The sequence below is a fragment of the Populus alba genome, chromosome 1 (genome assembly GCF_005239225.2).
Source record: "Populus alba chromosome 1, ASM523922v2, whole genome shotgun sequence".
NCBI lineage: Eukaryota > Viridiplantae > Streptophyta > Magnoliopsida > Malpighiales > Salicaceae > Populus > Populus alba.
The window spans coordinates 36,416,242-36,426,991 of record NC_133284.1 but is presented as its reverse complement, the minus strand read 5'-3'; the positions used below and the strand labels follow the sequence as shown (position 1 = coordinate 36,426,991).

Genomic DNA, 10,750 nt, shown 5'->3' with positions numbered 1-10,750 from the left:
AAGGAAAACTTTAAAACACCGTTATATGCTACGAGGAAAGTTAGACAGTTGGAGGCATATAAATAACGTGGGCTCCAAAACCAGGCGGTCACGCTGGAATTGCCGCCAAAATAACCGCCAAAAACACCCACCCAACTTGCACTCGCCACGTGCTCTCGAATCACGTCACCATCTCGTCGTACGGACAGAAACACTCACTTCCTTGATTCAGAAAAATGATGTCATTAATAAGACCCAGAAAAATAAAAAACAAACGCCACGCACACAGCAACAGTTAACAAAAGTAACAGCACTTCGCAGAAGTAACAGAACGCCACGCAGACAGTATAAGGATGATTTTTATTTAGTGACGTGTTAAAATAATATTTTTATTTTATTTTTAAAATTTATTTTAATATTAGTATAAAAAAATCTTCAATAAAAAAAATCTTAAATATTTTAAAAACACAGTGACACCACTAAAACAAATAGCTCCGAGTTCTCAGCCTCTCTGACCGCGGGCAGCAGGAAGCAGTTAATTTACCCAATAAGAAACGGACACGTCGTTTAAATAGTAATCCGGGAAAAAAAATAAACGGTCACAAAAGATAGTTAAAAAGGAAGGTCGTTACCCTGATGGCTAGAATTCTCTCTCTCTCTCTCTATTTCCAGCTCAGGTCTGATTTTTTTTCCTTGGATATTGGAGGAACATATTTCTGTAGTTTTTTCTTAAAGGTCTTCTTTTTGGGTTAAGCTTGAAATTGTTTTTCTTATAGATTGAGGGTTGTGTTTTTTTTTTTTTTAATTTTATTTTGGGGGGGATTTTGAAAGCAAAATGGATGAAGAGTATGCTAAGCTAATCAGGAGATTGAACCCACCAAGGTACTTGCTTATTTTTTGGGTAAATTTTCTATGTTCTATGGATTTTGTTTTTGGTTGTTTGGTCTATATACGAAATGGACTATTTTTGCTTGAAGATGACTTTAGAGAGAAGTTTACACTCTTTGCAAGTTATTCCTTTTTTATCAGTCTTTTCCTCCAATTTCTTTCTTTGTTTTGTTGGTTTGAAGAGAAGTAATCAAGAATAGAAATGAAATAGAAAAATCAAATGTTTCATGTTGAATTATGCTTGACATCTACCATATTTGTGGATTTTGGAAGAGAAAAAAAGATCTCCTAAACAGTAGTAATTTTACTAGTTTAACATAATTTTCTTTTCCCTTATTTGTCTCCAATTTTCTTGGGAATTGAATAGAGCCTTCAAATCCCCACCCCTTTTCTCAAAACTAAGCAATTCTATTCAAATTGAGCAAATTTGAGACATTAAGAGTGAGATGTTCGTTTCTTCTTCTCCCTCTGTTTTTTTTTTTTTTGTTGAATATCATGAAGATTTTTAATTTGCTTTACTGTTGCAGAGTTGTGATTGACAATGATGCTTGTGAGGATGCCACTGTTATCCAGGTAAATTTTGTGTACTTCACATAATTCAGTTATTGGTTTAGAAAAACCATGTTGAACTAGAATACGGTTTGTAAATTCCTGAGTAAGTTCCTTAAATTAATTGATTTTATGAGATAATTAGTTAATTTTTAACTATCTGGGCTTGGTTTAATTTGAGAAAAATAACCATTTTGTGTAATTTCTTAAGAATTGATTTTTCTATTCAGGTTGATAGTGTTAACAAGCACGGAATACTCCTCAAAGTTGTACAAGTGCTTACGGACATGAACCTTGTGATAACAAAAGCATACATATCATCTGATGGGGATTGGTTTATGGATGGTAAGGTTTCTTCTTCAATCTCTTAGAAAGTAACAAGGTTCAAAAGAGTCTTATTTTGTTTGTAATATTTATTTATTTTTCATGCATTTCAGTGTTTAATGTGGTCGACCAAGATGGGAAGAAAATCAGAGATAAGGAAGTTATGGATTATATTCAACGAGTAAGGGTTATATGTTACTGCTGTTTCTTATATTTGCATACTGTCCATTTGATCCCTGAGATATCAGGGTAAAGAAACTGAAAACTAGTCTGAATACTTGCAACTGATCGTGTCGTATACAAACAGAAAACAGAAAAATTGTTTGTCTCTTTGGTCTCAAACAATCAAAATTTTCAGATATAGAATTTTATTCTGCTTGCCCCTGATTTCATCAACATAAAAGGAAATGTTTTACCAAGAATTCTCATGAAACAAAATGTTTTGTTTTCCTTTGTAGCCCTCAGCACTGGTATCATGTCGTTTTTCTTTCTCATGATGGCAGGGGCATGTCTGCATCAGTTTGATGATGTTTTGAAGAAAATGCACCTATTAATAATATCAATACAAATGGAACTTGGGAAAAATCATGCTAACCTTGGTTGAGATTAAATTCCAAGTCCTTTTTGAAACTGTTAAAAGTCAGATTACAGTTTGCTAAAGAAAGATTTCTTATACATTTTGACTGTAGGGGATAAGTCGGAAAACATAATTGTCCATAATTTTCTTTAATGAACGTTTAAGATTACAAAATGCACATGTTGCGTTCCTTTTCCACTGTGTATTTGCTACCATTTTTTTGCCCTTGATAAACTACACTCTGAGCAGAGCTCATCTTCTGTTTCATGTATCTTGATTCCACAGAGACTTGAAAGCAATGCGAGCTTTGCACCATCGTTGAGAGGGTCTGTTGGGGTGATGCCTTCTGAAGAGCATACTGCAATTGAGCTTACTGGTACTGACAGGCCTGGTTTATTGTCTGAAGTATGTGCGGTTCTCACAGACCTCCACTGCAATGTGGTAAATGCTGAGATATGGACCCATAACACTAGGGCTGCTGCTGTAGTTCATGTCACAGATGATTCCACAGGGTGTGCAATTAAAGATCCAAAACGACTCTCGACCATCAGGGAATTGCTTTGCAATGTTCTCAAGGGAAATGCTGTTTCGAAGACAGCAACTATGACTCTTTCACCCCCTGGGGTAACAAGTAGGGAAAGAAGATTGCATCAGATAATGTTTGCAGACAGGGACTATGAAAGAGTTGAAAGAGCAGGATTAGCGAGATTTGAAGATAAGAGTTCAAGACCCCATGTAACAGTGTTGAATATTGAGAGAGATTACACCGTCGTTTCTATGAGGTCAAAGGATCGTCCCAAACTTTTGTTCGACATTGTTTGCACTTTAACAGACATGGAGTATGTTGTCTTTCATGGAATGGTCAGCACAGGAAGAATGGAAGCTTATCAGGTAAGATGAGTATAGTTAAAATTTTAAAAGCGTTTTCTTGAATGATAATTGAACCTGGGAACACTTGCTTTCTGGAATGGCAATTTAGCAGCCATTTCATCAGGTGGTCAATTTGTGAACCTTTAAAAATTTCGATTGTGGAGCTGAGCATAGTACTGGGATAGAGTTTCCAATCAAGTTAATTGAGCATAACTTCATGTGCAAAATTTTGCACTCCATTTCCTCTTTTCCTTTTGACGTATCAAGAAATTCTATTTAAAGATCAAAATTTTGTATCGTTGTAGGAATTCTATATTCGACATGTTGATGGACTCCCTGTAAGCTCAGATGCTGAGCGAGAACGTGTAGTACAGTGTCTTGAAGCTGCCATTGAAAGGCGAGCTTCTGAGGTAATAATTTACCGTTCTGATTTAATTTGGTAGTTTTGACCATGGTAGGCATGCTTGTCATTGTTTATATCTTACTTGGCCGTGCAGGGACTGGAGCTGGTATTGTGCACAGAGGACCGTGTTGGACTCCTCTCAGACATTACCAGGATATTCCGAGAAAACAGTTTGTGTATTAAGAGAGCAGAAATCTTGACAAAAGGTGGTAAAGCCAAAGACACATTCTATGTCACGGACGTCACTGGTAACCCAGTCGACCCCAAGATCATCGATTCAATTTGTCGACAGATTGGACAAACCAAGCTGCAAGTAAAACGCGACTCTATTCTTTCCCCAAAGCCTCCCCAGGAAACAACAATGGGATACATCTTTGGGAACCTCTTTAAAGCTCGAACATTCAAGTTGATTAGATCCTACTCGTAATTTCTTTGTCTAAATTCTCATGGGTATATATCTGTGCAGAATGATTAGATGTTCAAACCCACAAAAAAAAAGGTACAGAGAGATCAAGAAACACTGCAAGGAGGCATCTTCTGCCCTTTTTCCAGAGGGCTTAGTCAGTGTTCATATCATATGATGATATACTTGTAAAGAAGGAGCTCAGAAACCACTAGTATGATGGATGGATGGTCCGCTGTATATACGTGTACATTATGTAATATGCATTTGATAGTGTGTACATGGATTGTACAGAATCTGCGAGTTTGTGCATATAATAGAAGAAAATGGTGTGAATATTACAAATAGAAGTTTGTGTACTTTCTCTGATACTCCATTTGTCATTGAGAGGGCATTGTTGATTGTTGGATCATGTGTTTTCTTGGCTTTCAATTTTTGGAAAAACCTCTATTCTTACATTACTTTTTTTATTTTAGACATCGGTATTTATAACCCTACCTTTTTTTATATATATAATGTATAATCCTACAATATGTTATTTAAATAAAAATGCCCACTATGATGTGAATTCAAATCTTAATCATTCATTTGAACCCAAATATATGAATTTTACAATTGATAGTCTATCATGTTTCAAGAACACAATACTTAAAATAGGGCTTTTTAACGAAAACATATAAAAAATTAATCGTTCCAAAAATTAAGTGTTTATATATGAATAGCTAAATATGTTTTATATCAAATCATACATATTTTTATATGTATATTTAATACATGTATTTATATAAAAATATCAATCAATTATTTGAGTTCAAATATATGAATTTTAAAATTGATGAGAATCCTGTTTTATTGGCTGTTTAAGAGTGCTTTTCAAATAATTTGATTTTTATTTTTATTTTTATTATTAATATGTTTTCATATTATTTTGATATATGTATTATTATATATTTTTTTAAATAAAAATAATTTTAAAAAACAAGCACATCTAAAACATTCTCGTAAAAGTGTCTTTAAAAAACCAAAAAAAACTAGGTGGTACAAAAAGCGTTTTGCAATAGATGCCTTTCCAGTTTCATTTCTTCCTCAAAACTTGAAAAAGAATGGCGCGCTTGGGAACGGAGTTAGCAGCTCGGATAAGCAGAGCCCTAATCACCGAGTCAAATAGCTCAATCCCGACCCGTTCATGGAATCCATTACTCGAGCAAACTCTACACAAAATCGGTTGTCGCGACTCACTGAGTCAGTCGCTCGTGGCTCGAGTCATCGACCCGCATCTCTTAACTCACTACTCTCTTGCTCTGGGTTTCTTCAATTGGGCTTCTCAACAGCCCGGGTTCACTCATAATTCACTTACTTACCATTCAGTACTCAAATCTCTTTCTTTCTCCCGCCAATTCAATGCCATTGAATCACTGTTAAAGCAAGCTAAAGCTCAAAACCTGACTCTCGATTCTTCAATTTATCGATTTGTTATTGATTCTCTGATTAAAAGAGGAAAAACCCAGATGGCATTTTCGGTTTTTAACGAGATTAAATCACAAATTTTAGATCTTGGGACTGAGACAAGTAACTCTCTTTTGGCTTCTTTGGGGTCTGATGGGTGTTTTAAAAATGCAATGAAGGTGTTTGATGAAATGAATAACAGAGGTATTGGCTTTAGTACTATTGGGTTTGGTGTATTTATATGGAGGCTTTGTAGAAATGGCGATTTGGGTGAAGTTTTGCGCTTGATAGATGTGGTTGAAAGGTGGAATTCCTTGATTAATGGGTCCGTTATTGCGGTTTTAATTGTTCATGGGCTTTGTGAGGGTTCAAGAACAAGCGAGGCTTTGCGGGCATTGAATGAGTTGAGAATTAGGGGGTGGAAACCTGATTTTATCGCATATAGGGTTGTTGCCGAAGCATTTAGATCGCTAGGAAGCGTGTTTGACGTGAACGAGGTTTTGAAGATGAAGAGGAAGTTAGGAGTGGCACCGAGGAGTAATGATTACAGGGAGTTTATTTTGGGTTTGATTACTGAAAGACGGATATATGAAGCAAAAGAATTAGGCGAAGTTATCGCAAGTGGCAACTTTCCTATGGAAGACGATGTTTTGAATGCACTGATAGGATCAGTGTCGACAATTGATCCTTATTCGGCAATGAAGTTTTTTCATTTTGTTATTGGAAAAGGGAAGTTCCCAACGCTTTTAACGTTGAGCAATTTGAGTAGGAATCTATGTAAGCATGGGAAGATTGATGAGTTGTTGGAGGTATACCGTGTTTTGTCTTCTAATGAATATTTCTCTGATATGGAGAGTTACAATGTGATGTTTTCGTTCTTATGCATGGGTGGAAGAGTGAGAGAGGCTTATGAGGTGCTTCAAGAGATGAGAAAGAAAGGGTTAGACCCAGATATCTCAATGTATAATTCCCTAATTGAAGTGTTATGTAGAGAAGATCTGTTGCGTCCTGCTAAAAGGCTTTGGGATGAAATGTTTGTAATCGGATGTGGAGGGAACTTGAAAACTTATAATATTCTCATTGGGAAATTCTCAGAAATAGGTCAAATTGAAGAGGCTACGAGGCTTTTCAATCACATGTTGGAGAAAGGGGTGACACCTGATGCTACAACTCACAGATTCCTCCTTGAAGCCCTTTGCCATGAAACAAAGTTTGAAACTGCAGTTGATGTCTTCTACAAGCATGTGAATCACGATGTAATGCTTGCACAAAATATATTGAAGACATTGATTCTAAACCTCTGCGGAAAAGGTTTGCATGTGATTTTAACCAGCTTATCTATATTGTACACAATTTGTGGGATAGCTATCTTTTATACATGACAATTACTTCTTAAATTGATTTTTCACTCGAAGTGGTCTTTCTGTCTTGCTGCATTGTGATCACTGCTGTTAAACACATTTGAAGCTTTACTAAATGCATAGGTGTGCTATGCAGGTCACTTCCTTGTTGCTTCTAAGTTTCTGTGTGACCTCACTCATGACGTAAGTCATTCAGATGCCCATGTGGTTTTGTTGAAATGTTTAGCTGACTCTGAAGAGGTTTCAATTGCAGTGGAACATGCAAAACAAATTCGAGGTAACTCACCTTCAATGTTGCAAGTCATATGCACTAAGCTTGTGGCCTTTTCTTCTTCTTCTTCAAACCCAGAGCCTATTTTGCACTTGCTTCAAGCTCTGTCACAAGAATGTGTGATCAGTATAGATTTCGGCAATGATTCTTGGAAGCATGTATGCAGCAAATCATTGAAATAATCATAGTAAAAATTCATGTGAGAAGTTGGACTCCTTGGTATGGACAGTGGACAACAACCATATGACTTGCAACATGTGTTTCTTGCTAGCCTTCCTACAGCTATGATCAAATTTGCAAAATTAACTGGCTGTATCAGAAGGCAACAACCATCAGGGTTCGAAGTAGTCCAAGGTTCAATCTAAAACATTTCTACTATTATAGTTTTGTTTCTTTAAGTGTTCAACTGGTATTTATAGCATACAGATCTCAAGTCAGCATCCTTCTGGAGGACCCATGCATATTTACATCTGAGATGACATATCCTGTGCAGATTCCAACTCCACAGTCACTGCCACTACTCCCATGACCTTCATTTACTACGTTGGCATGTTGTTGCACCACGAAGATGGTGGTAGTGCCCCTGAATGATGCTGAAGCCAATAGAGAGCTAATAGTGTCCAAATCTTTGTCCTCATTCCAATTCGTGAGCCTGATAAAACTGATGATCTACTGTCATGATACCTTCCGTGTTCCCACTACTAGTTCAAAACGGTCCTCCATTGATCTAATCACAGAAATAGTTCCTGTCCCAACCACCATCACCACCTCCATTGGTACTTGACCAGATAATTTCCTACGACAGCAGTTCTAAATGCTCTCACCACTTTGTTGCCAAGTCTCTTTTCACATGCTCGATCATTGGAAATGTTTCCATTCTCAAGGAGCTGTCTAATTGTCACATTTGATGTTGAGATGTCTAGCCATCCTTGCTCCTATAGCCAAAGCCTCCCTACCATCAGGGCTGGCCAAGAAGAGAACAGCAATCCAATAAGAAGACCAGCTCTATAAGCTAGGTCTTGAGGTATTCAGGATCCCATGGTCAACAAGGATTGCTACTGTGCAATGGTGCCTTGTCAAGGGCATTGCTGTTTTTAGTCTTGATAGCCTTTCTTTGAGAAGCTACTTCACACTGGCTTGGAATCTCTTGTGGAAATGAACTATAATAAGGGAAGTCTTCTTCTCTAGCGCAATTGAGCACACATCCTGCATCATTTCAGTTGGAGAAATTACAGTAAAAGGGTAAAACTATAACTAGACCATGACTGCTTTGCTTAAAGTATATGAATGCATTGATCGGATGTTTCCAGGTTTTGGCACTATTAGACGGCTGTATGGTCAATTTGTGAGTGACAGAGAGAGGGTCTGCATTGCCAAGAAGCTCGATCAGGAGGAGAACATAAATAAATAGAGATCTCCACTTTGTCGGCTTCATGGCCTCAAAGACATTGATGACGGTGGGAACGATTTATTGATCATGGATGCATAACATCAGTCAGAGTTCAGGGTGGAATCTTGAGTACATCACATCAGTCAGTGTTCAGGGTGGAATCTTGAGTACATCATAGATCATCACCTGGAAACCATATACCTCCTTGAAATATCCTAGAGGGTGTTTTTTATTATTATTATTATTATTTTTTATGATGGTTGCATTAGATCCTACTACAAGCACATTGGATATGAACATGGTCATAAAGTCCCATTGTCTGTTGCCTGTATTCCATTAGAAAACCAATTTCTCACATGGATAATAATCATTCATAACATTGATGGAAAAAATTGTAATATAGCTGTCAACTGCAAATGATAAGACTATAGCTGTGGCAATAAGAATATGAATTTGAACATGCCTTGTTTCGCGTATCTAAACATGCCAAGCTCAAGTAATCATTGTAATCCATTACAAGGCTTGGTGAGAGCAATAGATTGCACTATAAAACAGTTGAATATAATGCCGGAGAATATAATTTTCATTCCAGTTTTGACAGTAGATTGGCATCAATGTCCTGGAGATGATGAGATGAGGTCAAGCTTGTCTACCAATGCTAAAGCTATCGATTGTTAGTTTATATATCTTATACCGCGTTGATTGATTATATTTGATATTGATTTTGTTTATATAAATATATTTAATTTTTAATAAAAATTTTATTTATGTTTTAATATTCATCCAATTTGATAATAAATCTAGATTAAAGATAAAGTTCATAAAAAAAATAATTTGCAAAAAAAATTATAAAGTTATAATTATAGAATTTATATTGCATCAAAGTATTGTTTCCAAATGTTTTTGGACAATATTATATTAAGACCAAATATTAATTAGAGTTGTTGAGATTAATATGTATTATATTATTTCCTTTATGAAAGGAAACAATTATTCTTATAATTTGAGGTATAAGAGATATATAGAATTAATATATAGATGCTTGTTAGATGACATGTATATTGAACTGATCCGCATAGGAATTACATATGAAGAGATTATTTATGTTTAAAGAGATATTCACATGATGGTTGTGTAAGTGATCGTTAAATTTAAGAGCACAAGTTATTTTATATGAGGAATGTTATGTTTTGATTCTACTATACGTTGTCTTAATCAAGAGTAGCAAATGGGCACATATTATGTATAACATGAACTACGTGAAGGTATTTGAGTAATCAAGATATGATTCATCACCTTAGATGAATTAGAAAAAATATTCAATATGTTCTTAAATAGTATTGATTGTAAATCCTTGGGTAAGGTGTAATGAGTATAGAATAAAGGAGAGACAATTTAATGGAATAAATTCACACACTTTTTTCATTTACATTATGCATGTATAAATACAGAATTGAGGAGCTTATTAAGCATGAACTTTTGCTATTCTTTAACTAACTGCAAGCTATACATAATTCAATTTAAATGTAAGGATTTGATTCCGGTGAGTGAGGATTTTGTGGAGGAACTGATGCTGTTGATTGAGTGACTTGTGGGAGAGTAATTGCTTTCCTTATATGCCCCCGTAAGATGGAGGTACCATCAGTAACTCCAATCTTGGATCTTAAGACTTGAAAACAGTTACGTGGAAGAGGCTTCGTAAGCAAATCTGCAAGCTGATCTAAAGTGTGAACATGTTGGACAATAATGCAACCTTTCTGGACAAGGTCACGAACAAAAAAAAAGATCAATGTCAATGTGTTTCATTCGGGTGTGTTGCACTAGATTTAGGCTGAAATGAGTTGCACCGATGTTATCACAAAAAACCTGAGGAGGATTTTTAAGATGTAAACCAAGTTCTGTGATTAAGGAGTGAAGCCAGACTATTTCAGAGGTTGTAGTTGCTAAGGCATGAAATTCAACTTCTGTAGAGGAACGTGATACAACTCTTTGTTTGCGTGCAGACCAAGAAATGGGATTAGAGCCTAGAAAAGTGATAAAAGCAGTGGTGGAGATCCTTGTATCAGTGTTAGCAGCCCAGTCCGCATCAACAAAAGTTTGTAGACTTAAGAGGCTTGCTCTGTTGAAGAAGAATCCCATGAGACATTGTATGCTTGAGATATCTGAGAATTCATTTTGTTGCAGTCCAGTGGCATTTTGTTGGTTTGTGCATGAATTGGGAAAGGCGATTTACTGTAAATGCAATGTCAGGTCTAGTCAGACCAAGATATTACAGTGCTCCAATGACTT

General features: G+C 36.1%; 2 protein-coding genes across 6 annotated transcripts; both read left to right on the top strand.

Annotated features, from left to right (window-relative positions):
• Nucleotides 1-600: 600 nt before the first annotated feature.
• Nucleotides 601-4,400, top strand: LOC118055285 (ACT domain-containing protein ACR6). 4 transcript variants are annotated; one of them, XM_073407198.1, is made up of 7 exons: nt 601-656; nt 1,395-1,440; nt 1,647-1,761; nt 1,854-1,921; nt 2,603-3,208; nt 3,493-3,597; nt 3,685-4,400. In XM_073407198.1, the coding sequence occupies exons 1-7, from the start codon at nt 616-618 to the stop codon at nt 4,015-4,017; spliced, it is 1,314 nt and encodes a 437-aa protein (XP_073263299.1). In that variant the 5' UTR covers nt 601-615; the 3' UTR covers nt 4,018-4,400. The 4 variants fall into 4 exon arrangements, with proteins under 4 accessions (XP_073263299.1, XP_034923025.1, XP_034923027.1 ...); XM_035067134.2 differs by having other exon boundaries at nt 617-861; XM_035067136.2 differs by lacking the exon at nt 601-656 and adding an exon at nt 878-1,308.
• Nucleotides 4,401-5,047: 647 nt separating this feature from the next.
• Nucleotides 5,048-9,151, top strand: LOC118055284 (pentatricopeptide repeat-containing protein At5g14080). Of its 2 annotated transcripts, XR_004688635.2 has the most exons (3): nt 5,048-6,750; nt 6,937-7,425; nt 7,565-9,151. XR_004688635.2 is itself a non-coding variant. In XM_035067133.2 (2 exons), the coding sequence occupies exons 1-2, from the start codon at nt 5,097-5,099 to the stop codon at nt 7,251-7,253; spliced, it is 1,971 nt and encodes a 656-aa protein (XP_034923024.1). In that variant the 5' UTR covers nt 5,048-5,096; the 3' UTR covers nt 7,254-9,151. The 2 variants fall into 2 exon arrangements, 1 of the variants encoding a protein (XP_034923024.1); XM_035067133.2 differs by having other exon boundaries at nt 6,937-9,151.
• The last annotated feature ends 1,599 nt before the right edge of the window (nt 9,152-10,750 follow it).

Coding starts and splice junctions, on each gene's coding strand:
- LOC118055285 (XM_035067134.2), top strand. CDS start 815: ATGGATGAAGAGTATGCTAAGCTAATCAGGAGATTGAACCCACCAAG. Junction 1,441..1,646: donor AGGATGCCACTGTTATCCAG/GTAAATTTTGTG, acceptor TTTTCTATTCAG/GTTGATAGTGTTAACAAGCA. Junction 1,762..1,853: donor TGGGGATTGGTTTATGGATG/GTAAGGTTTCTT, acceptor CATGCATTTCAG/TGTTTAATGTGGTCGACCAA.
- LOC118055284 (XM_035067133.2), top strand. CDS start 5,097: ATGGCGCGCTTGGGAACGGAGTTAGCAGCTCGGATAAGCAGAGCCCTA. Junction 6,751..6,936: donor TCTAAACCTCTGCGGAAAAG/GTTTGCATGTGA, acceptor TGTGCTATGCAG/GTCACTTCCTTGTTGCTTCT.